Genomic DNA, 27,126 nt, shown 5'->3' with positions numbered 1-27,126 from the left:
AAAACATTGACATACAGTGGCAACGTCAGAGCAACCTTTATTTCTACAGTATGTTTGGGGTGGGGATATTTGTTTGGCCTAATGATGAAAGATATGGGAGAAAACCTGTTTGAAAACATCTGGTTTGAATTTTGTTGCCATTTAGGGTTCAACAAGGGCATCGTTGGTATTACTATAAATTAAAGTAGATATTTAAAGTGTAAATTTTATGATTATGTTTAATGCATTTAAAAGAATGTACACCGCTGTTCAAAAGTTTGATTTTGGTAAGATTATTTCATGCTTTAGATATATTATTCTCACCAAGGCTACATTCAATTCAATTTAATGTAGTTTATCTTTATTTCTATAGCGCTTTTACAATATAGATTGTGTCAAAGCAGCTTAACATGGAAGTTTTAGTAAACTGAAACTGTGTCAGTCCAGTTTTCAGAGTGGAAGTTCAGCTTAGTTTGGTTTAGTAATTTTCACTGCTGGAATTGTATTGTAACAACATTGCCATCCAATTATTATAATTTTTTTGTATTTTATACACTTAGTGTAACAGCTCTGCTGAATTTTAGTGTCTCATGAGCATTCAGAAATTATTCTAATATGCTGATTTGATGCTTATGAAACATTTATTATTTTTATTATTAATATCCGGGTTGAGTTGCCATGGCATTTCTTTTCAAACGAAAAAAGTTCAAATGAATAGCATTTTTAAAAATGTAATAAATTTACATGATACATTTGTTACAAAAATACATTAAATATAAATTACATGAAAATGTAAATTCAAAATATAAATTGTGTAACAATTTAAATACATCTGATGTCATGATACTCAATGCATTCCTGCTTAATAAAAGTACAAAAGACAATAAAAAAGACTGATCCCAAACTCTTTGTTTTCATCCACTGCAATACAACGACTGTAAATTATTACTTTGGAACTGAATATATCCTATATGTATCCCATGTTTAAAAAACAACCCTCCTTGACATTTACAGTGAGATCATTTTGGTTAAAACAGAAAAACAATGAGATAAGACTGTGTACTTACAAAATTTTTGGATGTTTTTTAAAACTATTTTATTGTTTGCTGAGGCAAAGAATATTTTTTTATTTAGTTAAAATAACCAGTCAGCAGTGTGTTATAAGTGAGAACAGCATTTAGATAAATTTGAAAATATGTGTATTATACAAATCTACAGCAACTTTGTGATGCTATCATGCCAATATGGACCAAATTCTCTGAGGAAGACTTCCAGTTCCTTGTTGAATCTGTGCCAAGAAGAATTAAGGCAGTTCTGAAGGCAATAGTACTAGTAAGGTGTAACTAATAAAGTGGCCGGATAGTTTATTATGTAATATTGAGAGATTTCAGTCTGTTCTTCCATTTGACTCGCAAACTTAAGGCAGATAACATTGGCTTTTGTGGTCTTCACACATTATTGTGAATCATTCCTATGTAACATTAATTCACAATAAATTTGTTTCTTTCTCTCTGAAGCAAACAGCAGTGTGTGCTACAGTATCGGCCGAGCAGAACCAACATGATGAACTGTATGTTTCTGTCCTCACGCTGACTGTCCCTGTGTGGCTCATTGCTGTGTGCACAGGGACTGCGGGGACGTTGTTTTCAGTGCTGGTCCGTATGGCGTGATGCACTGCCTAACCGCAGGGGCTCTCTGAGTAAGCGACAGCAGCAGACATTTTTTTATACCAGTCAAACTCGTGTGGGTGAACAACAAAAAAGTACTGATCGCAGAGCGGCTCTCTTTCAAAAGCTGCTCCTAAATCTTCAATTTAGGGCCGTCAGGAAGACAAACTCCCACGTGTGTCCCTGTCCTCCTCAATTTGCCAGGCTAAAGAGTCTCTGAAGGGATAAAGAGCACATCCCTTCTGTTCTGAGTTCAGGTTTTAGCACGATCGGCCAATTGCAATTTTGAGCCAAAGGTTTGGAAACCAAGCTGATTCTAAATCAGCTTTTAACAGTGATATCTGCCACCGCCCACACAGGTTCCTCTCCAGCGCTCGTCCATTAACATCAATACGGCTGTCAGAAAAGGGAAAGACAGGCCATTATATCTCTACTGTTAGCCTGCATTCACTCATATGAGTCAACACGCTTCCTAGAAACAATGATTTGTGAACAATTTATCTGACGGTTAAACGTCATGATTATATGTGCCTTAAATAAGAGCCAACCTCATTTCAAGGACCATGTGAAAGGACGTCCTTATGTTCACATATTTGCAGATTCATTCACTGACATGCTTTATTGATTTAGGATGTGATGCAAACAGCAGCAAATATAGAATGCAGTCAAGCCATGCAGTGCATCCTATATATAAACTTGAATGCAAATGTTGGCCTGTTTAAATAATGACTCCAGCTTTTCATACTTAAAGTAAGTATTGATCTGTTTTCTTGTTCACTTACTTGTTCAATTCAAACCAGTTCAAAGTTGATTCAGTATAGATCATAAACAGTGTCAGTTAAGCCAAAAACATCATTTATTCAACAACTGTGATTCAGCTATAAATCAGCACTACAGAAATCATTACGCCATCATTTAGTACAGTAAAATTCTCATGCAATAATGTCAGTGGTAATAATATGACTTAATATTAAGGGCTTACTTTCATAAACCTGCTTTTGACAAAAAAAAAAGCTACTGTTAGAATATATTTAATAAACAGAGAGACATTAGTGTGGACACAGTGATTTTTGTTGCAACTTAATTGCATTTGCATTAGTAGAAGTTTCCCTGCTAGATGTAAATTTAAGGGGACTTTTAATATTAATAATAATAATAATAATAATAATAATAATAATTCCTAACATTTATATAGCACTTTTTTGAGCACTCAAAGTGCTTTACACATAGGAGGAAATCAGTATCCAGCTGGATGACGCGACGGCATTTACATTGCGCCAGACCGCACATCACACAACAGCTGATTGGTGGAGAGGAGACTAATTATGATATGGGGAGGGTTGGGAGGCCATGATTTGGCCAGAATGCCGGGGTGAAAACCCCTACTCTTTTTCGAGGGACATCCTTTTTAAACACAAAGTCAGGACCTCAGTTTGACGTCTCATCCGAAAGACGGCACTCACTGAGCAGAATAGAGTCCCCGTCACTATACTGGGGCGTTAGAACCCACACAGACTGCGGGTTGTGCGCCCTCTGCTGGCCTCACTCACACCACTTCTGGCAGCAACCCATGTGGTCTCCTATCCAGGTACTGACCGGGCGCAGCACTGCTTAGCTTCAGTGGGCGACCATGTGAGAGTTGCAGAGAGCTAGCTGCTAAGTGCTAAGTTCAACATTCTGTCATCATTTACATACTTCCAAAACTGTTTGACTTTCTTTCTTTTGATGAACACAAAAGAAAATATTTTGCAGAAAGCTTGAAACTGATAACCATTGACGTCTATTTGACTTGCTTTTCCTACTATGGATGTCAAAGGTTACCGGCTTACAACTTTGTTCAAAATATCATCTTTTGTGTTCAATAGCATAAAGAACCTTGTTGAGATTTGGACCCACCTCAAGGTGAGTAAATAGAGTAAACGTTCATTTTTGAGTGAACTATACCTTTAATGGGAGGGGAGTGTTTAAAATAATAATGCTTGCACTAATTTGCTTTGTTTAAAGAAGATACACTATGCAAATTTTTCTCAGGTCAGGTCAAAGAAACCTTTGAACATTAGCTGAAAAAAACATTAGCCAGCTAGCTCTCTGCAGCTCTCACATGGTCGCCCACTGAAGCAAAGCTGGGTTTTGCCTGGTTAGGACCTAGATATGATTAAAGGGCACCTATTTTATTACTTTTACAAGATGTAAGATGAGCCTTTGGTGTCTCCAGAATGTGTCTGTAAAGTTTCAGCTCAAAATATCCATCAGATTATTTATTACAGCCTTTTGAATCTGCTTATTTTGCAGTCTGAATACATTAGCTGTTTTTGTAGCCTGTGGCTTTAAACCCAAAGCAGCTGAAAAAAAAAACAATGTTCTGTGGACATGTATACATGTTATTATAGAAACATGGTGCCTGCCAATTAATTTGGTGGGTGGGGAAAACCGCACTCCAACGTCACATTGCGATGGGCCTTACAATCACCGGGATTTGGGTCCTCTTTTAACGTCAGTACTAGAGCTGTGCGACTAATCGAAATCGAATCACAATCACGATTTGAAACGTTGTGATTTAGCTCATCGCAAGAGGCTGCGATATAAAATATATTCTATTTAATTTCCCCCACGCAAGAGCAAATGCATGACTGCCAGCTGTGTGTGACAGTCTTACTAGCACATTGAGTGAGCACACTTTCCTTGAGTCCAATTGCACAACCGAACTATGCAGAACACCCACAATAAAAAGAAACAAACAGGAAAGCTCAAACGAGTGGGATGATTGCGTCTGCTGCTTCAAAAGCATTAATAGACTTATTAATATCAAAGAAAAACAGCACGGCAGTAATATGGGAACATTTTGGTTTCGCAGACACCAAACAAAAACAGGTCATTTGTAAGAGCTATCCCAGAATTGTTCCCACGGCACAAGGAAATACATCATCTAGCACCTAAAAAAGCACCACAGGTGGCTAAAAATATATTTTACTTGTTCAAACTACTTAACTAAAATGAGCTGAAACAACACAATTCTTGAGACTTCATTGGGACAACTTAATTTTTTATGTTCAATCCACATAAATTTGTTAAAAGTGTTAAGTAAACTTAATCGTTTTGTGTTGGAACAACACAAATGAATTGTGTGGAACCCTGTATTTTTTACAGTTTCAGAGTTGTTTGCTAATATAAGCTAATATCTTTTTAGTTTAGTTACTTTTTAGTTCCTTTTTATAACTAACATTTACTGCATTTTAGCTAGAATAAGCTACAATCCAGATTATTGAGCTGAAGCTTGACAACAAATAATCGCAAATCAAATCAAAATCGCATTAGCTGTAAAAAAAAATGTAAATAAATAAAAATAGATATTTTCCCCAAATCACACAGCCCTAGCACCAACAGTATGATGAAAATCAACTTTTGTAATATGTTTGGACAGACCTGTGTGTATGTATAACAGGAGTGTCCAAACTCTGGGCCAGTGTCTTCGAAAGGTTATCTCCAACTTGCTTCAACACACCTGCCAGGAAGTTTCTAGTATATCTATTAAGAGCTTGATTAGCTGGTTTGGGTTTGTTTGATTAGGGTTGGAGCTAAACTCTCCTGGACACCGGTCCTCCAAGACCGAGTTTGGACACCCCTGATGTATAGTGTGTCCACAGTCAATATAAAATAACATCTGTCCTTATAAAACGTCTTCAAATATTAATTATGAAAGATAAAATTAATTTTTAGTAAACCAGAAATCACTATTCTTTTTCGCAACAGAGCAGCTGAAATGCAGCTGCATTTACATAAGTCTAATAACTCATTTGTGCTCCTCATGTGAGCCTGCTGTTTGTGCCATTTATGCATGTACTGTGTAACTGCAACATTGGTCTGATGGTCTATTAAGTCCATGTACCACTGTTAATTATTACAGCTTAGGAAAGCACTGATGCTTATATGTACTCACCAATACAGTCCAAAATCCACCCCACTGATCCATCGCCTCCACAGGCCAGCACACGGAAATCAGGCACATCTCGAAAAAAGTTGAGCCTGGGAGATATGGAAACAATGGGATGCTGAATTTACTATCATGAGTTTGGATGAAAGATTTTCTTGGTCTTATAATTAACGTGATCCTGTGGTGTGAAAAACCTTGCAGTAAAGCACTACCCAATAATCTACAGAACTGACAGTATTCTCCAGTGGCAGCGTACAGTTTGTTCTGAAGGACGCCACATATAGCATTTGTTTTTTCATTCACTGTCATGGGAACAAATCGCTGGAACTGAAAAGGCTCCTGAAGGCTCAACAAACAAGATGATTTTTTTTTATTTGCTACTGTATTTTTCACCCACGTTTGACTGTTACAGTGTGTGTCCTTACATAAACCCTTCATTTTTCTACCTATTGTTAATGTGCTGGCTTTCCTCAAAACACTAATTTTTAATTTATTTCAAACTATTATTTTTACTGAGATGAGTTTAAACTTATGGACTGCTTGATAATTATCAGTATCTTTAGACTTATGATTTATAGTTATGAGTTTTAGTAAAACTTAACTTGGATTTTATTCTGTAAGCTACTGATGAAATTTCTTCCAAATTTAAAATCATAAAAATGGTGCCTTTTACAGCATTTTTATATGCTTAATATCAAATAAAAATGTATGTTTTAAATTATACAATATCACAAAAAAAGAGGTCATGTTTATACTTATAACCTTACCACAATACCAATGTTTTAACATTAGAAGACTTAAAAAGTCAATATTTGGTGCATTCTTTTCAATCACAACAAATGAAAACATTTCTTAATTTTACCAATTGTTATATTTTTTGGATGAATCATATCTCTTTTTTTTTTCCCCCGCTGGTAAAGAAAAAAAGCGGAAAAGACCAGAAAGAAACACAAAGTCAAAGTCGACTAAATAATGCCACACCACACAAAATTGAGACGAAACTAGAAACTGAAAAGATGTGTGCAAATGTGCTGATTTAGAAGCATTTTTTGACATTGAGATGAAAAGTTCAATTTGATATTGTTGAAAAAGAAACTACTTAAACAATGTAATAAATTAAATGGGAGTTTGCATGTTCTCCCTGCGTTCGCGTAGGTTTGCTCTGGGTGCTCCGGGTTCCCCCACAGTTCAAAGACATGCAATACAGGTAAATTGGGTAAGCTAAAGTGTTCGTAGTGTATGAGTGTGTATGAGTGTGTGTGTTGATATTTCCCAGCGATGGGTTGCGGCTGGAAGTGCATCTACTGCGTAAAAACGTGCTGGATAAGTTAGTGGTTCATTCCGCTTTCCGAATTAATAAAGGGACTAAGCCTACAAGAAAATGATTGAATGTATGAAAGAATATATTAAATGTGAAATTTATTTGTGTATTTATAGTCAGTGAAACATTCTTCAGTATTTGTTAAACAACTAATTTGCTCATTGTCTATTTTCTATTAAAATCTTTAAATTTGATATTAGGCCTTGAAGACAAATAATTAATTTAATTCATGGGGCATATAATTCATTAAAAATAATTCAATAGTTCATATAAAGCATACAATTCAATAAATTTGACCATATTAATGACATAAAATTAACATCAGCACTGGAAAATATGTTTAGCACAGCCTTGTGTGCTTAATTTGAACATCCTAAACATTAAATAAATGTTATAAAAAGCAAAAAAAAAAAAAAAAAGTTTTTATTAAATTAATAAGCAGACTGATTGTATTCCCTGAAAAGTAATGCTTCAATTAATGATCTGCCAGATAGAACCTTACAATTCCAAGCGGGAAATGACTTTTCAGAATTAGAAGGTTCTATCTGCAATTGCCTTGTTTATTTTACCCCAATTTGCAAATTGAGAAGAATTTTGATCATTTCCACTTAGAGTACTTTTAGGGTCTCTGTCATGTTAATGCATGAAAGAGAACTGTTACACACTTATTGTTTGCTATACGGAAAGCAAAAACTTTGAAGCTCAATATTTCAAAATCATTTAGAACGCAGAGAGAACCTTGTAATTCCAAGGTGACGAGTTTACAATATTTTTCTATAAAATTTGTAAAAAAAAAAAAAAAAAAAAAAAAGGTATCAGATCTTTTATGGAAAGAATTATTATAAATGTATCAACTGTAAAGACAGCTTTTTCAAAGCTGTATTTTTTCTAATTATTATTACCCAGTTTCGTTAAAGTAAGTAAGTAAGTAAGTAAGTAAGTAAAATTTACTGATCATTTTAAATTGAAAATGATTTAAACACTATTGTAAGGTCCGTAGCCTAAGGGAGTTTAGTAGGTTCAGAAGACCCCCCCCAGCTAACAAAGGTCCAGTATTGTTCCATACATGAGCTTATTTGTCCTATTTTGTCCTATATTCCATCATAAATTATCAAAATAACCCATCGAAAAAAGCCCAAGCTGAATTTGCTGCAAGAAAAGTTAACTTTCACTGAATTGTTGTTATAGAGAAAACATTTTTATAGGTAACTTTTATTCTTATTCTTCAAAGAAAAAATTACCAATAAAAAGATGTGAAGCACTAAAAGCTATTAATCTATTAATACTAATAAGGCTATTGTTGTTATTCATAAACTTTCAAATGTAATTTTTTTTTACAAGAGAAGCTAGACAAATGGTGATCTATCTATCTATCTATCTATCTATCTATCTATCTATCTATCTATCTATCTATCTATCTATCTATCTATCTATCTATCTATCTATCTATCTATCTATCTATCTATCTATCTATTTTTTATTATTCACATGGCCAGATTCTGAGACTAAGGAAGGTTAAATGTGCTGGTCAGTTTGTTTTTTGCCTAAAAAAATTACATTAGGCCACGGTTTTAGATTTAAAACTTTAACAGAGTGCTGTTTTCCCCCTAGTGATACATCATAAAATAGCCTAAAAATAAGTAGCCTATTCTTTCATTTTTTTAAAATTCTAAATCTTTAGAAAATGTTTTAGGTACATCAAAAAGTGTGACCATCTGACAAGCTAACCCAGCAAACAAAATGTGCTTAAAATCACACTAAATTGCAGTACTTAAACCTCATAATTAAACAGAAAATGTGTCGCATAACTGCAAAGAGATCACTTAAAAAAAAAAAAGAACCAGCCCTTTCGCCAGGCTGCCTACGGACCTGATTGTTCTGCGTATACATTTATAATACAGTACAAACTTTTACACGTGTACTAGCAGTTGATTGGTTGTTGCTAGAAGCTCTGACCGGACTACATTGTGTTTTATTAACATGTAACCCAATCCCTGAACCTACCCTTCATAGCATTGTAAAAATAGCCATCAATGTTGCATAGTGTCACAAAATCTATGCTATCCCCTCTACACTATACCCAGTTGATCTGCATCTCTCCACTGTGCTGTAGAACTGAACAGAACAGAGGCTGAAGAAGACGTCACCCTCTGCTGGTCAGGAGCAGAACTGCAGTACATGGATGAGTCTAGGACATATCCTGCAAATTTACGCACATGTGGGATCTACTGTAACACTGAACGCAATAAAGCAGCAGAGCATTCACACAACTGTCTGAAATATTAATACTGTGTAACCTGTTTTGATGGGCTCTGACAATGCAGTATGATTTATGCATGCAGGACAAGAGCAAAACAGAAGACTAAATGTGCAACATCATTTACAATGAAAATGCAGTCAATTGGATTCAAGCCGTATAGCTTATATTTCTTACTGTATGGCATATAAATATAAGCAGTATATAAACAAGAACATCCTCAACATGGATGCCCATTAAAGTTCGATAAACAGAGAAACAGGAATTATGGCTGTGTGAATCTGGACAGACTTGGGCTGGAATCGTGTTTCAGGCTGTTTAAATGAGCTCTGCTCCAGATAAATTTGTAATGTTCCAGTGCCGTCTGTTAAAAATGGCAACAAACGCTGCTGTTGTAGAGATGGGCTTTGCGTAAACAATTCCCTCTCCAATGACACGAGCAACAAAGAACAGACACTTGAGCAATCTGTGTGAGTGTTATTCCATATAAATCCAAAACAGACTCTTCAGTGCTCTTTTGACCATTGTTCAGATCCCAGATCAATAGTTTTAAAATAAGAAAACTATATTCTTCTAAATTATCCTTTTTCTCAGAATCCTCTCTGCAGTTTCAGTAATTTCACTTTTATGGTAAACAATATGTTCTTTTTAATGCCTTTAATGTGAAATAACCTAACATAAACATAAAATGTTGAAATAAATGCAAATTTTATATATAACAGGTCTGTCTGGTTCTTGAATCTGATTGGTTGATAGCTGTGATTTATTTAATTAATATCAGCACCCGTACAGCCTCTTTACCCTTTGTGTATTACTCCTCCCACTTACAGCCAGCAAAATACAGACACAATTGACCTTATTCTAAAATGCGGAAGTGCGCCTGTTTTCGCGATTGTCTTAGAACTTCCGTTTCAGTCGCCTATAGGAGAAATGACAAGGAATAATAAACGGCAAAAAACGGTCAAACTACTTGCTCTACAAACAAATGTTTGCATGACTATACAGACCAAGTAGAATAATATAACAAGGAAATATCAGTTTGCAACATTAAACAGCGAAACGAGCAGTTTTTAATGTGTTTTAATGGAAGTGAATGAGACCGGAAGTCTCGTGCCAAAAAGATTCAAATGGCAGCGCCCGCTCGTCTGCGGAGAATAAGGTCAATAGATCTAAAGTTTAAAAGATGCTTGCTCAGCTGTTTAACTGTCAGCTTATGATTTCAATCCAAGGTGTAAGAAAGTAGGGTTTTTGAGACTTTTTTAGGCCTTTTTAAGTTTTGGTTTTGAAATTGAAGACATTTTAAGACCTTTTAATATAAAGTTTATTGATTTATAATAAAGCAAAGGGAATAAAAATGTATAATACCATTCAAAAGTTTGGATATGGTAGATTTTTTGTAAATGTTTTATTGTATTAAAACATATCTTATGACATTTTATAACTCTATATGATTTTGCAATGAATTACTTTTTATCAACTATTGTGATGACAACATTGAATTTTCAAAAGCCATTGCACAGCCTGTTCTGTGGTCTACAATTTTGTGGAAATGCACATTTTTCAATTCACAGTGTCATTATTGCAATTTAATCAGTTTAATGCCTCCTCAAAAAGTATCCATTGTAAAAAAAAAAAAATAAAAAAAATAAAAAAAATAGAAACCCCAAACTTTCAAAGAATATTGTTTTATCAAAACTTTAACAAAATTTGTTTGTCAAAAAGACAAATAAATAAATAAAACAAATAAACAGATGAATAAACTGTCTGTTGATCCTTGATCTATATGCTTCTGATTAGCTTAAGTGCTTAAGACTAAGGTAAATATGGTCATAATGCTGTGCTTGAGTGAAATCAGCAGTCACAGAACCCCCCATCCCCCCACCCCCCCATCTCTCTCTCTCTCTCTCTCTCTCTCTCTCTCTCTCTCTCTCTCTCTCTCTTTTAGTGTTCTCTGCTGAATGAGCAGTGCTCTGGTCGTGACTACAGAAGTGTGGTGGGAGGGAGATCTGGGACGAAAGGTTACAAACGACCACTGCTTAGCTTTTCTTCTGTATTTCTCTCTTTCTCTCCCTTCCTGAACCGCAGGATGCTGAACGGAATGTACTCTTGTGTTTTGAGTGGGTTTATACTATGGATGTAAGTGTACTTAGTGGAAGTGAGAGTGCAAGAAAAGATCTTTTCGATGTGTGAATTAATAAATAAAAAATATGTTTAAATTGCTTTCTGAGTGTTTATTCTGTTTTGTCTTTAAGTTCATCAGAGGTAACAGAAGACCAATAAAGACATACAAATGATAGTTTTTATAAATAAATATTACATAAATAACATAAACTTATTTTAAATATTGTATCTTAAAGGTACACATTACTACCTTAAAAGTCCAAAAATGTCACTTTTAAATAGGTACTGCCTCACTGATATCTTAAGTACCTTTAATTCAAAGTATAGTTATTGTGTTTACTAAGGTAAACAAAATAAATTTATTAGAGTACTTATTTCTTTGTTAATATTAGTTAATGAAATTCATATTCATATTAACTTATAGTGCTTTAACAATACATACGTAAATTTTGAACTATAGTAAACATTGTACAAATATTGTAAATGCATTAACTAGCATTAACTAAGGGACCATTATTTTAAAGCAACACCATGTGTTACTCTGATACTTTGAACGCACACAAGAGAACCAATCAGGATCATCTCAGTCAGCCTAAAGTGCATGACACAAAAGCATTAAGGGCGTGTCTGAATACCCCTTTTTTGCTCTTTTAAGGATGGAAAAATATTGTCTGCACCACAGCGCATAGTCTAACAGGGTTTCACTGATTCTCCTAAAGAGTTATGGGTTTGTTTTGAGCATAACAAGCATCAAACCAATCAGAGCCTCATCTCCCATTGCCTTTAAGAGCCAGTTGCGTCACGCCATGCTGCATTTGCTATTTACATGGTGGAATTTGTAGGTGGAAAAACTGAATGGTTCACTTGCGAGAAAACAGTTAAACAAACCATCTGCAGTGCGAGGATATAGAACGAGCCTCCTTCACTCGGCCTCTTTACTTTCTCTTTATCTTTGACTTTTTTACTCCTTTACTTTTGTGGATAAGGAAGTTTTGTTGTATGCACTGCACTGAAGACATCCATTAGCCTACATATTTAATTTTGTTTAAATATGATTTGTTTCAAAACTTTTTCTAAATTCAGTTCTAATTTCCAGCAAACGAATAAATGAACAATAATAAAGAAGTGTGGTCAAAAAAACAAAGTTCTATCCAAACACACGTCCGGATTTTATCCCTCATATAGTGACAGCTCCGACTGCTATACTTTTGTTTTAATAAAGTAGTTATTATTGAAACAAATATAAATATGCATATAATAAATAATACTGCTAATAATAATAACATTATACAAATAAAAATGGTCATGATTAAACTGTAAAAAGGCTTTTTAATAAAATAATATTTTTTGTAACATTTTAATGTAATTTTTTTTTCATATGGGAAGATATTTGTGTATTGCTGTACATCCTGTGTGTCTTAAGCAATGTGTAAGCGTTAAAACCCACATAGGCGCATAACTAACTTGCTCTGCGCTGGACTTTAGACCTGCGTTTAGATTGTCAATGGTGCGGTCTATTTCAATTCTTCAAAATAGTAATGCACCAACAATGCGCCTAAACACACCTTTATTTTAAATCAGCACACCCATGAGTCCACAAAGTGCCACAAATGGATTTGTTATTTAAACAATATGGTGCAAAACATGAAAATTAGGGTTGCGCTGGTCTGAAAATAGCAAAGAATTGCGACAAAAACCTCTTGCGTCTTAATTCATGCCTCTAAGAGTAATGTGTTTGCTGTTTGTTTCAAACTAATCATATTAAAATGAAACAACAAAATTCTTGATTTTTGGAGGGACAACTTTAGTTTTATGATCAATCCATTTTAAAATTTTAAATAACTAATAAACGAACTAAATTCCTTCATGTTGACCCAACACAATAATCAGTTGTGTTGAACCAAGCAGTTTTTAGAGTGTACGATGAAACAAATGTCCAAATTTCCAAACGAATGTCTCCTGAGCTCTGAAATAGCAACGTCTGAGCAAAAAAATGCTTCTTCAGGAGGGATCTCAGCAGTCGGCTTAGAATTAGATCAGACATGGGGTGGAGTACGTGCCAAACCAGTGCTTGCACAACATTTTTCCAGTGACTTACGATGGCACAGCAGCGGCACTGTCAGATTCCTCTACTGTGCTGCAGCTGAAACGACCCAGAGCTGGTCCATTGTTAGAGATGTGTATGGGTGATGAGGCTTTAGTACAATGTATTCACTTAAAGAGGAAGCCTCGTCCTGACTGACAGACTCACAAGAACACTGAACGCTTGAATGAATATATCTACACACCAGGGGGCTGCTTGAGTCATAGTAAATGTCTTGCAGGGCTCTCAGAGTCAGCTCCACTTTGCGAGTGGTTCCTCTTTAAGACTTGTTGATTGCAGGTTGGCTCACTTTATTGCAGGTTTGTAGCAGCAAAATGATAAGAGAAAGAGGGAGTCGTGCCAGAACAAAACAACGAGAATGTCAAACTGTTTTTGAGCAATTCCGTCATTACTCAAAAACTGTTTTTGTTCATGCACACTGAAATCTGACGGTGGCTTTTAGTTAGACTTACCCAGCCATAGGTCCTCCTCGCTCCAGACTGTACACCTGTCTAGGGTTAAGAAGGTACTGGAATTTCCGCAGCACCCTGATGGAGACAGATTGGGACAGAAAAGCATTAAAAGACTCACAGAGAGGAATGACATTTTTAAATGTGTAATCACTTTGAACTTTCCATTATGATAAAGGGCTTAAAGGAATTGTTCACCTAAAAATAGAAATTCTGTCATCATTTACCAACCCTCAAGTCATTCCAAACCCGAACACTTTCTTCTGTAAAAAAAGCAAATGATGAATTTTTGAATGTCTTGGCCACTTTACACAACACAACAGAGATGACATAGGTTTTAAAAAAGGGCAAGAAAGACATTAGTGTTATTAAGGATAGATTTTTTAAAAATGAAATTAAATCAGATTACAATTAAAATCCACTTTAACCTGAATTAAGTCAACCAGACTGAAAGGGTGTTGTAGACCTAAACTTACCCGACAAAATGAACACTTGTATTAGATTCAGATCACGTTAAACAAGCTGTCACCTTGAAATAATAAGGTTCTATCTGTGTTTAGCAAACAGTGGTGACACAGTGGCGCAGTAGGTAGTGCTGTCGCATTACAGCAAGAAGGTCGCTGGTTTGAGCTTCGGCTGGATCAGTTGGCATTTCTGTGTGGAGATTGCATGTTCTCCCTGCGTTCGCATGGGTTTTCTCCGGGTGCTCTGTTTTCCCCCACAGTCCAAAGACATGCGGTACAGGTGAATTGGGTAGGCTAAATTGTGTATGTGTACGTGTGTGAATGAGTGTGTATGGATGTTTCCCAGAGATGGTTTGCAGCTGGAAGAGAATCTGCTACGTAAAACATGTGCTGGATAAGTTGGCGGTTCATTCCGCTGTGGCGACCCCAGATTAATAAAGGGACTATGCCGAAAATAAAATGAATGAGCGAATAGCAAACAGTATGTGTGTAACATTTGTTTTTTAAATAAAAAGTCTAAAAAAGGAAACAACGTATAAAAAAGCATCCCATAATGTAATAAAATTGTTATAACCCAATTTTGACAAAAAAAATGTCGGATAGAACCTTATAATTCTAAAGTGACAATGTTTTTATAAAATGGATAGCTTCTGCCCTTTAATCTGATTGGGCGAGCAATGTTCTAAGCCGTAAAATACTCTTCAAACTTACAACCAGTGACTGTTGCCTGGCAATCATTCTGCTATCAGTACTGAGCAAAGAAACGGTCTTATTTTGTGAAGCCTGCTACGTATATGGACTGACTATTTTATAAAAAGCAATAAGCCATGTGAAGCCATGGTTTACATTAAATTTATTACAGCTAAGGAGGTTTTTCCACTCAAATGTCATGCTATGCCTCTTAGCTGTTATGAATTCACATTTTTTTGGGCTAAATGATTTATACTATGTCTGGCAAAAATATTATATTAACATGTTATGTCTTATGTAATGGCCAGTAGAGGAGCCCAAAGATTTATTAAATTTAATATTAAATGTAAATGTAAAACTAATAAAGCGCTGTGATTTACATGTCTGCTTACTATACATGAATTACCTTCACTGTGACCTTATCACAAGGGTTCTGTACATTTTTGTATACATTTTTAGAAAGAATCTGTAACCAGAAAAAAGGAATTCAGACTGTAAATTAATGCATTAAAACGTATGTGAAAATCAAAATGTTCTGTAAATCTGTTCATGAATCAAAATCATATTCTTCTCTTGTTTAATTCACTGACCCTTGTCGCAGCAAACAGTTCACTGGAGGTAAGGATTATTGTTATTGGATTATGCGACAAATAGAATACAATTTAGACATTTGAAGCATTTGCATGGCTGCAAAACATGGTTTAATTGTTTGGAATATGTTTCGAATGTCAACTTGGCATTTTTATGGTGGCTTACCATGCTTGATACAATAACTTGTATTCAACTGTATACACTACCTGAGAAAAGTCTTGTCACCTATGCAAGTTTTAAGAACAACAAATAATAACTTGACTTCTAGTTGATCATTTGGTATCAGAAGTGACTTATGTGAAAGGCAAAGGCCTCTAGATCATGCTTATTTTACCAAAATAAAATATGATCATGCCTTGATCTTTAATTATTTAATTCGGACACCAATGTCTGACTTTGCTTAGACAAAAGTATTGTCACTTAACAGAAATAATGTACAGTATAGAATATAAGGTCATGGTGCAGCAGAAAATATTATTGTGTATGACTCCCATGAGCTTGGAGGACTGCATTCATACATCTCTGCAATGACTCAAAAAACGTATCAATAAAGTCATCTAGAATAGCAAAGAAAGCATTCTTGCAGGACTTCCAGAGTTCATCAGGATTCTTTGGATTCATCTTCAATGCCTCCTCCTTCATCTTACCCTAGACATTCTCAGTAATGTTTATGTCTGGTGACTGGGCTGGCCAATCCTGGAGCACCTTGACCTTCTTTGCTTTCAGGAACTTTGATGTAGAGGTTGAAGTATGCAAAGGAGTGCTATCCTGCTGAAGAACTTGCCTTCTCCTGTGGTTTATAATGTAATGGGCAGCACAAATGTCTTGATACCTCAGGCTGTTGATGTTGCCATCCACTCTGCAGATCTCTTACACGCGCCCATACTGAATGTAACCCTTCATTTCTTCATCAATATTGACTGATTTCTGTGAGAATCTTGCTCTATGCGGGTTCCACTAGGACTTCTGTGGTATTTGTGATGATTGGAATGCAGTTCAGCAGATGATTCATCAGAAACTTTTGCCTTCTGCCACTTTTCTTTACAGAAGTCAAATTATTATTTGTTGCTCTTACAACCAGGATCAACAATAAGACTTTTGTCAGGTAGTGTATTCATTAGCAAGGCTTGTGCACTGTAATAAGGATTGTTCAACTTAATAAACAAACTTCTAAACAAGCTAAATTTTGAGAAATCACTGTGGACAAAGTTAATGCAAGCAGTCCCAAGGAAGCTGTGCAAAGTTTGAGAGTGTTTTGAATATGAGGTGGTTTAAAGTGTTTCATACAATGTTTCATGAGGGCAAACCCCATTTACAGCATGTTGACAGATGAGGTAAAGTATGCTGTATTTAAAACTAGAAAATCTAATCAAATTCTTTCTATAGTCTTACTTAGATCTAGTTTGTAGTCTAAAATACAGTATAAGACTACAAAATAGATATAAGACTATAGATAGAATTTTATTTGATTTTCTCACCAATAGTGAAAGTTATTTTTTTCTCATTAATAGCTGTTCACACACTTACAAAAAGTAATTAGCACATACTGAGGTGTAGACTATTTAATAAAGGTAAAGTTGATGATCCACATAACCATCAACAGATTAAAAGAAACAAACTCATTCCACTCATTTGGAGAACAGAAAATAGTGAAAAATTTGGAATAACAAAAATTTACCACTTAAATTTAAAAATAACAATTGTCTTCCCCCCCTCTCAGTTAATCAAAGAAATAATCACCAAAAGCAGGCTGCAGCTTTTATGTTGGAACAACACGAGGATGAGTAAATGATGACAGAATGTTCTATTTTGGTTGAACTGTTCCATGAAAAGACCCACATATGGCAGAACGATATTTGTCATCGTTCCTCTCCATTATGATAAAAATCCAAACGAAGTTGAGAATCAATGAAGTCAAAAAAGGAAGAAGCACACATACACAGATTGCATGCTGTTGCAGCAGCGCTCCTCGATAACCTTCAAGTAATAAAATGATTATTGAGGACTCTGCAATGTCCTTCACTTCTAACTGCATTAGCTACTCTGCCCGTTAGTATGCAAAGACGCAGAGAAAGAGAGAGAGGAAAATAAGACAGGCTGTTGGTTTGAGGTGCGTCACAAGCTATGCTTTTATGTGGGGGTGATAATTTGAGCACTTATCAACACTGAAGGCTTCATTCAATCCCTATGCAAAGAACAAAAGAGCGCAGTCAAGTGTCAAGTCCGACCAATGAGCTTTCAATATGCTGTTCAGGGTGAACATGGTGGAAAAAATACACTCGGTACAGTATGATTCAACGGTGATCACTCTGTTCCTTTGTTTGCATCAAAGAACCACCAAAATGGTCTTTCTTTTTTGGGGCCAGGGCAGTGATCACGTCTTTGTTTGAGCACATGTCTAATAATGGAGGATAATCGGCCAATTAATGGTATTTAAAACGATGTTGCTATGGTGATGCCAGCACAAAATCCCAAAACTGGTCTCCCGAAGGACGATGGGTGGGTGGTGAGAGCTGAAACAACACCCACATTCTTCCTCCTTAAACAGCATTACTGTCTCCTGCTTGCTTTGATGGTATTTAGGACACTGCCAGCAAGCGAGAAAAAGAGTGGGACTTTTGTTGTACATGTCAATGCAGATTCTGCTGACTTTAGATGGTTAGACAAATCCTCCATTTTGACAGCAGAAGGTTGAGGAATATGAAAAATGATGATGTAACAGTTTGAGTTTTATAGATGCTTACCTCTCACCCTGCCGACCACCACTTTTAGGATTAACCAGCACAAGTAGGGGATGGGTTCCGGGCAGAGGGGTGATCTTGAAGACAGAGAAAGAGAAAAAGTTACACACACAGACTTAGGTTAGACTTTATTTCCACATTTTCACTGCTGATTTAAATTAATTTTGCAACTACATGGCAATGATGGCACTTTTTAGTATTAGCAGATTGTAGACTTAAAGGGATAGTTTACACAAAAATGAGCATTTTCCTCACCATTTACTCACACTCAAGTGATGCCAAACTTTTATGAATGTCTGTTTTCTGTTTAACACAAAACAAGATATTCTGAAGAATTTCTGGAAACCTGTAGTCATTGATATCAGTATTGGGAATAAAAAACAAAAACAAACTTGAACTCAATGTCTGCTCCAACATTCTTTAGTACAGTTCAAACAGGTTAACAAGTAAAGGGTGAGTGAATGACGGCAGAGTTTTCATTCTCAACAATAAAATGAAAATATGACTTCAATTTTCCACCCTCTGACCATCCAAAACGACCTTTTTCTTTATTAAAATATGTGAACTAAAGGTTGATTCAGTCTTACTTCAGTATTGGAACACATTTCAAACTAAAACTGAACATAGATTTTTGATTAAATATGACCCTGATGAGTGGGGCAGGGCCAAGAGCTGGGGGAGTGGAGTAAAAAAGGAGTTTCACCTGTGTGCCACACAGGTTTCTAGTCCCACCGAGGAGCTCCTGAAAAGAGAGTGATGACAGTCCAAGAGATGACCAGTCATGGGATAATTTGTATTTAAGTTTTATTTGTTTTTGTGACAGTCAACTGTGAAGGGCTGTAGTTTTACTTTTGTTTTTGGTTTATATAATTATTAACAGTTTTTAAGCATCCATTAGTTAATCCCTGAGTATGGAGTTTGAACCTCAGTACAAGTTTTTTTTCTGTGCATTAAGATACATTAATTGTTCACTCCAAAAATAACAGCATGAGCTAATAAAGTAAAAAGTGTCAGTTGTGTTTCATAATGACTTTACAGATTTGATCTGAAACCGTGGTTCTTGGAGATTCATAAAATTCTAGTTAAAGAGATAGTTCAACCAAAGATGAAAACTAACTCATCATTTACTCACCCTAGCAGGGTATAAAATCTTTAGGGGGTTATTTTTTTAGTTTTTTCCTTCTAACTTTTCTTCAAAGGTAATAAATGGTTACCTGTTTTCAGCTTTCTTTAAAATATTAGGGGTATCAAAATTGTTTCTTCGATGAGGCAACGGTTCCTCTCCTCTCTGCTGTTACAGCAATACGTCTGGATACAGACACAAGCACGTGTCTGCAGAGCAAGTTTCTCCTTCTATCATAGATCAGCTGTGATCACTGCTGCCGCTTATCAGTGTCACTCATCGGTGTACAGCACCAGATCATTAGAGCCAATCACAGCCCTTTCTGTTGAGCACTTAACCAATCATAGGGGTGTAAGAACTCACTTGACAAAGCTCAGAAAGCGAATGGGATATTCACATTTGTTTGTTGCTATAAATACTTATGCCATTCTGTGAATGTACTTGAATTTTTAAAGGTATACATTTATCTGTTTTATATTAAAGGACAAAATTCAATTACAAATAATATATAATATATATTTATACATTTTAATACAAGAATTCTTGTGCTGTGAAGTAAAATATAAAACTGTGGATGAAAAGCATCGCCAATGCACCGTGATGTACCGAGATATCGAACTGAATTGTATCGATTGCATAATAATCCTAACCCACCGTGAGACCATGTAGGTTCACACCTCTACAAAATATCATCTTTTGAGTTCAAAAAAAAAAAAAAATAAAGATGTCAAACAGGTTTGATACAAATAAAGGGTGAGTAAATTATTTCATTTTTGGGTAAACTATCGCTTTAAAGTTATTAGCACATTAAGATCAAACAAACATACACATGCAAAACAAAATAAATACATATGGCTGAAGTGAAACCATCTGTGCTAAAACTGAACATTATTTACAACAATGTAGCCATTAAAAGTACGTTTTATAGTGCTCTACTGACTTTTTGCATTTTATGAACCACCAAATATCCTTTTTATGGATCTACTGAAGCAAAAATCACCTTCTTATTGGATGAACTGAGAATAAGCAAATTAATAACAATGTTTTGTTAATTTTGTCTGAACTATTCCTTTTATATCAATTTTTAATTTATAATCAGTCTTTTAATTATATGTAAGTACTCCAATAACATTTAGTTAACCTGTAGTACAAAAGTGAAGTCAAAAAGGGACCATCAAAATAAATTGTTATACAGATATTTTTAGTCTTCTAGGGGCTCACTTGCAGCGCCTGTCCATCACCGGTGAACTTGAAACACTGGCCGGTGTCCTCAGGACTGGTACTTGGCGATGATTCACCTTCACCTCTTTTGACAGCAGAATGACGGTCCTACAGATTTAGAGACATTACAGTATACATCAACAAACAGACATGGAGTAATACTCGTGTAGAGCCAAGACAAAATGACAACACAAATGTAATTTCAGGATAAGCCTGGCTTTTTTCTCTTTAATTTTAGCAAGCTTTATCATTGTAATATATTATAGGTCATTCTACAATGTTTTCGGATTAGTTCTTGTTATCAAGTTCATGCAACCATTTAATATTTTGGGATCAGTAAGATGTGCAAAACAGAGTAAAACATAAAAAATAAATACATCATAGTTTTCATAACAACATTAAGTAGTTTTTTCAGCAACTTTTCCCCAAAATTTATAATTAGAAATTATTCATGAGCAGCAAATCACCACCATTTTCAAAGGATCACAAAACAATGAAGACTGTAGAAATGACTGTCATCACAGTAATGAATTCTTTCAAAAATAGTGTTCAAAGGATTAGTTGATCCAAAAAATGAAATTTTACTCATCATATAATGGACCCTTAAGTGCTTGTATACTAAAAATATGCGCAGAAGATCTGTCACCAGTGTAGTGTTCTTTATTTAAAAAAAAAAAACTATTAATTTGAAGGTAGTCTCAGCAATTTGGAAAAGATCTCTTACAATCCACATGCTTAAAATTGCCATTCCTGTGGATAACAATGATTTTAGACCAATTGCTCTCACGTCAGTATAATGAAATGCTTCAAAAAGAATATGGTGTTAGTGCTAAGAGAGAATATTAGTAATCAACTTGATCCACTTTAGATTGCATATAGCAAAGGAGTAGGTATATGCAATGCCATTAATAGTCTGTTGCACTTTGTTTTAAGTCATCTAGATAGCCCTGATGCATGTGCACGTGTACATATCTTTGCTTTTACCTCAGCGTTTAATTCAGTTCAACCACATGTTTTTATTAGGAAACTAAAATAGTTAGGAGTAAATCCTACAATTATTGAATGGTATTGCTCCTTTTTAACAAACCGAACTCAGGTAGTCAGAGTAAATAATAGTTTGTCCCAAATTAAATATAGTAGTTCTGATGTCCCTCAGGGTTGTGTGAGCTCATCACTTCTGTTTACTCTATATACTAATGACTGCTTAAGCAGACAGCTACATAATTTTATTTTTAAATACTCAGATGATACAATAGTTTTAAGCTTGCTGGAAAAATAAGTTTGCCGTTTGTTTATTTTTCTGAAACTAATTAATTTGCTGTGTGGTGTGATGAAAACTTCTTAAAAGTTAATACGAAAAAAAAGGAAATAATCTTTGATCCCAAGTATGATGTCGAGCATTTACCAGTGTTTGTACATAAGAAATCACTCGGGTACAGTCATACAAGTATTTGGGGATTTATATGGATAGGTCTCTAACATGGGACACTGGATCTGTAAAAAGCTTTACAGAAGACTTTATTTTCTACGAAGGTTATAGTTATATGATGTTGACAAGAATATCATGTAATTATTTTATCAGGCTGTATTTGAGGGTGTCATCAGGTATGATCTATTTACATGCAATGGAAATCTTTCTGTAATCTTCCAGTATTCAAACACTCTGCGAGCAATGCACTCTGAATGAAGCAAGACAAATTCTAAACAATCCACCTCATGTACTCTTCCTATTTCATGATCTTTTACCTTCTGGTTGAAGATACAGAACCTTCCGCTAGTAGCAGAACAGACTTAACAACTCTTTTTCCCAGTGTCAATCAGACTATTGAACACTGATGGATAGTGTGCTTATGTTTTTCTTGTATGTAATTCTTTTGCATATTTGCTTATTTCTCTGTGAGTCCACAAAAAATTCCCTTTAAGGGACAATAAAGTATACAAACAAGCAAGCAAGCAAAAAAACAAACAAACAAACAAACAAACAAACAAACAAACAAACAAACAAACAAACCTTTTTTAGTTTCCTATTTCTGTAGAACATAAAAAAAGATATTTTTAAAAATGTTAAAAACCTGTAACCATTGAACTCCATAGTATGATAAACAAATACTAGAGAAGTCTACAGATTTCCAACATTGTTCAAAATTACTCATTTTGTGTTCCACAGAAAAACCAAGCTCAAGCAGGTTTGTGACAAGTTGAGGTTGAGTAAATGATGAGGGAATTTTCTATCTTGAATGTCTGTGTGAACTATTCTTTTAATTTCACAAAAATCATAGAAATTTTATCTTGCATATCATTTACTTTAAGCTGATGATGCACTCAAAACAATCAAAATATCATTCATTCATTTTCCTTCACCTTAGTCCCATTATACATCAGGGGTCGCCACAAAGGAATATAAAAATATAAATATAAAAATACCTTGTCCTGCCTGACCAAATTCTATAATGCTTAATCTATATCATACTTAAACAAACCTACAGCAACAACTGCATTAAATGCTATTAATAAGCAGGAGTTTATTGAGGAAAGGTTCTATTGTTGAATGTGTATTTGCCTACTCTTGTTACCATACAGAATGTAATATTTCATGTGCATTTTGTAGACGTAATAACTCTCTGAATTGTGATTGTTCATCTATAGATAACAATACCTACACACTTTCTAAATAAATATTTTATGATTTTAAACATGCTGGACTTCTGGCTATAGAACATAATTTGTTGTTTTGGGTTCACTGAATTTAATCATAAGTGTTTACTGGACGAGACTGAACTTACCAACACAACAGGGCAGATGTACGACGGCAGGAGTGTGTGATCTCTTAATGGACCACCATCACACTCAGGCTTCATATTGGATGCACACTTATTATGGAGCTGGAAAACATACAAATATAAACAAGGAATGGTGGTGAAACACACATCAGCATATTGGAATGAACTGGATCATGTGATTTTCTGTTTTATCCCTGCTAATCGGACACTAAGAAGACTTTAGATGTTAGGATCAAAGGGGACAGCGGGACCTGTACTTGATATTAGATTAGCTGCATTTCTAGAGATGAAACTGTCAAGAAAGCTGTAGGAGAAAGATGGTTCAGGGTGTGTGCAGGAGCATATAATGTGATAATAAAAATCATTATGCAGGAGAAAGCCTTTGAAAGAGTGATAAGTGCTGGCACTTATCTTTATTACCAGGGCTATCGTAAAACAATTCAGTCATGTCTACTGATTCTGAATGATATGAAAGCTTATTAAAGGACGCCACCAAGTGGCATGAAGATGTATTACATAAAAATAGGCTTTTTTGGAAAAAAAACAGACAAAATAATAAATTCAATATTGCTTATTTTTGTTCCTGAAATTTAGAAATGTTCTTTTTTTTACAGTCTTTGCTTGAGGTATCTTACACAGAAACAGTATTATACATGAATACAGTATTAAATAATATCAATAATTGAAGGTCTCTTTTGAATTTTCTACTTCTGTGGTTGCAAGGAATAATACTAAAACTAACGTAAGCATATACTCACAGTGATTTGACACCAAACACAGTGAAGGCCTGTCAGACCTTGATAGCACTTGATACTGCGGTGACATTTGTCACATTTTGCTGAGGAGTTGCCCTCCATCCAAACATGCTGCATAGCCTAGAGAGAGATTAAGAAATGTGTTATTTGCTGAGAATTATTTGTAGTTGTGATGCCTCCATATTATTAAACAACTGTCATTATTTGCAAATTACATGTAAAAACAGAAACAAGATTGACACAAAATGTCTTTAAGCTTCACACAAGATAGTGCTAAAGAAATTATAGCAATCAGTGCATGAATGTACTAAAACAAAAAGAAAGAAATCTTCACCACTATCAGTTTAACCCACAGAAGATAAATAGTATTTAATAGTTACATTAAAAACAACAATCTGCAAATAAAAAGCCATCAGCCTTTCTTTTTTTCATTGGGCTGCAACTACTGCGATGTTTAGAATCAGAATCAGAAAGAACTTTATTGCCAGGTACAGTATGTTCACACATACGAGGAATTTGTTTTCGAGACAGAGCATCTACACTGCAACAAAATTACAGAGACAGGACAAAAAACAGATAATAAATATATTTTAAAAATAGCATTGACTACAAATATACAAATTGACAAGTGTATGTACAGGTACAATTGAATTATATAGCATCCTGTTTATTTTTTCCCCAATTTCTGTTTAACGGAGAAAATATTTTTTTAACACATTTCTAAACATAATAGTTATAATAACTCATTTCTAATAACTGATTTAATTTATCTTTGCCACGATCACAGTAAATAATACTTTACTAGATATTTCTCAAGGCACTTCTATACAGCTGAAACTAGTACACCCAAATTTATGTTATAGAAAAAACTATATATATATATATAGTAAAATGTTGAAATTTGTTGGTTGTGATTTTTTTTGGCAAAATTTTGCTTGAATGTAATTGTATTATACATACAAACATATTTAATTGTATGTTTGTACATAATTGTATGTTTGGTTTAATAAATCTGTTTGTTTAATTGCAGCAAAATATATTGCCTATGTTCACTGAGAAATAGATAAAAACATTCATTTTCAAAATGGGCTGTACTCAATTATGCTGAGCACTGTATACAGGCCTCTTGGTGCGCAATGTTTGTATGTTTATAACCACTTCCAATGATAGTCGGGGTCACCAGCCACTGGAATTGTTGAAAAGTTTGGAAACCTCTGATTTAAAGCAGAACTACACATCACATATGTGTCGATCACACATAACCATGTTTAGTTATGCTAATTTTGTTGCTGTTGTTTTTTTCGAGTGCGAGTTTACATCTCTGTTGTATTTACAGTAGTTTCTACAGAGGTGTTGCATGATCTCACTCTTTAGTCATAATAATAATATAGTCTTTCCCCCCTCATTCTCAGTACAAAAAAGAGATGTCACACAGGATGTTCTCATAACCTTCTTGACATGTCCACAGAACATCACTTTGAGCTTAAACCGAAAGTAATGGGTCTGGGAAGTTGCCTTGGGTGAAAACGGAGCTGGGCTGCGGTTAGCAGATAAAATAACCATAAAGCAAATCTTTTACCAGTAATAGCAAACTGTGTGTTGTTAGAACTACAAGCTCTGTGCTTAACAGATCCATCTGGGATTCACAGTTTCACAAAACAAACCAAAAAAAAAAAACCTGTCATCTGATTAAGAAAGTGTTGCTCCTCGTTGCTTCACAGAAAACATTCAACTGTGAGGAAGTGTTAATTTGTAAGCATATGGTTGTGTTTTTGCACTCACATTGGTGTGTCTGCGGGACTTGGCGTAGGTGCTAATGCAAGGAGCAATGTCTTTGGACACACAGCGCTCGTGGACTGTGTACTTGCATACTGCCAAACAAAAGACGGGACTGTGAGAAATGAAGCAAGGCTGGAGGCAAACTAAAAACTACACACACCCTGGATTGACACATAAGACATGTAATTTTAGAAAAGACAAACAGACATACTAAACAACTAGTCACAAGTAGAACGAATGATATATACTGTGAAACAATATATAGTAATCGGCATATTTAAGTTCACCCCTCACAAATCTATCTTATAATTTATATTTTTTATAGGAAGCTGTACAATATTATATTTGTACATATACCTTAGATTAGTCAGTACTGAAGCCAAATCTGGAGTTTATCTAACAAAATAACGTAAAATAATGGTCTAGAAACTAGTACACCCAAATGTATATGTTATAGAAAAATATCAAATACAAATTTAAAAAAGAAAAAAAAATCAATAGAAGCAAAAAAAAAAAATGTTTTTGCAATATTTTGCTTGAATTTAATTGTATTATCTTTCAATTTCCTACTATGTTTGGTGACTAAAATATTATTTTAATAAATATATCTGTTTAATAAATCTGTTTTGTTTAAATGCACTAAAACACATTGCCTATATTCACTGAAAAATGGAGAAAAATATAAATTTTTAAAATGTAGTGAACTCAATTATGCTAAGCACTGTACATAAAACAGATAAATGACAAAAAGGCAGAGATAAATAACAGAAAAAGGCAGACAGAAGAAAAAGACAACCTAAAATAATGCAGGCAAATACATAGATGGAAAGTTAAGTACACACATACATAAAAGTACCTAGAACTATAGAAAAACAGACACACAGATACTCACGTGCGCAGCAAAGACCCTGCTTTCGTACTCCTAACAACATGGTGTGGCAGTAATTACAGTAGGCTGGCTTGTTGAAATGCTTCAGTTTCCATATATGCTGCCCATCTTCCTGTACATTCTGAATGTATGTGGAAGAAAAAAACAAAATGAAAACCCAACATCTTCATGTGTTGTTTCCTCTTTAGAATTCACAACTATGATACAAAACAATCCTTGTTACACATGTTCCATGTACGTACTATTGTAATTACAATTAAGGTG

General features: G+C 34.8%; 1 protein-coding gene across 47 annotated transcripts in view; it reads right to left on the bottom strand.

Moving 5' to 3' along the window:
- dgkg (diacylglycerol kinase, gamma) overlaps positions 1 to 27,126 on the bottom strand; it is a 246,909-nt gene that overhangs the window by 101,889 nt on the left and 117,894 nt on the right. For 37 of the 47 annotated variants that reach the window (XM_073912639.1, XM_073912640.1, XM_073912627.1 and 34 more), the window contains 8 exons: positions 26,866 to 26,983; positions 25,977 to 26,065; positions 24,198 to 24,314; positions 23,443 to 23,541; positions 20,660 to 20,767; positions 18,319 to 18,392; positions 13,833 to 13,907; positions 5,584 to 5,669 (listed from right to left, as the gene is read on the bottom strand). In XM_073912639.1, coding sequence (XP_073768740.1) covers positions 5,584 to 5,669; positions 13,833 to 13,907; positions 18,319 to 18,392; positions 20,660 to 20,767; positions 23,443 to 23,541; positions 24,198 to 24,314; positions 25,977 to 26,065; positions 26,866 to 26,983 — 766 coding nt within the window. Of the gene's footprint in view, positions 1 to 5,583; positions 5,670 to 13,832; positions 13,908 to 14,032; positions 14,093 to 18,318; positions 18,393 to 20,659; positions 20,768 to 23,442; positions 23,542 to 24,197; positions 24,315 to 25,976; positions 26,066 to 26,865; positions 26,984 to 27,126 lie in introns of those variants that run through there. The other 10 variants (XM_073912667.1, XM_073912659.1, XM_073912657.1 and 7 more) reach the window with 1 other exon arrangement.

Source organism: Danio rerio, chromosome 9, assembly GCF_049306965.1.
Source record: "Danio rerio strain Tuebingen ecotype United States chromosome 9, GRCz12tu, whole genome shotgun sequence".
Taxonomy (NCBI): Eukaryota; Metazoa; Chordata; class Actinopteri; order Cypriniformes; family Danionidae; genus Danio; species Danio rerio.
Note: the sequence above shows the minus strand (reverse complement) of the source record. Positions and strands in the feature narration are given on the sequence as shown.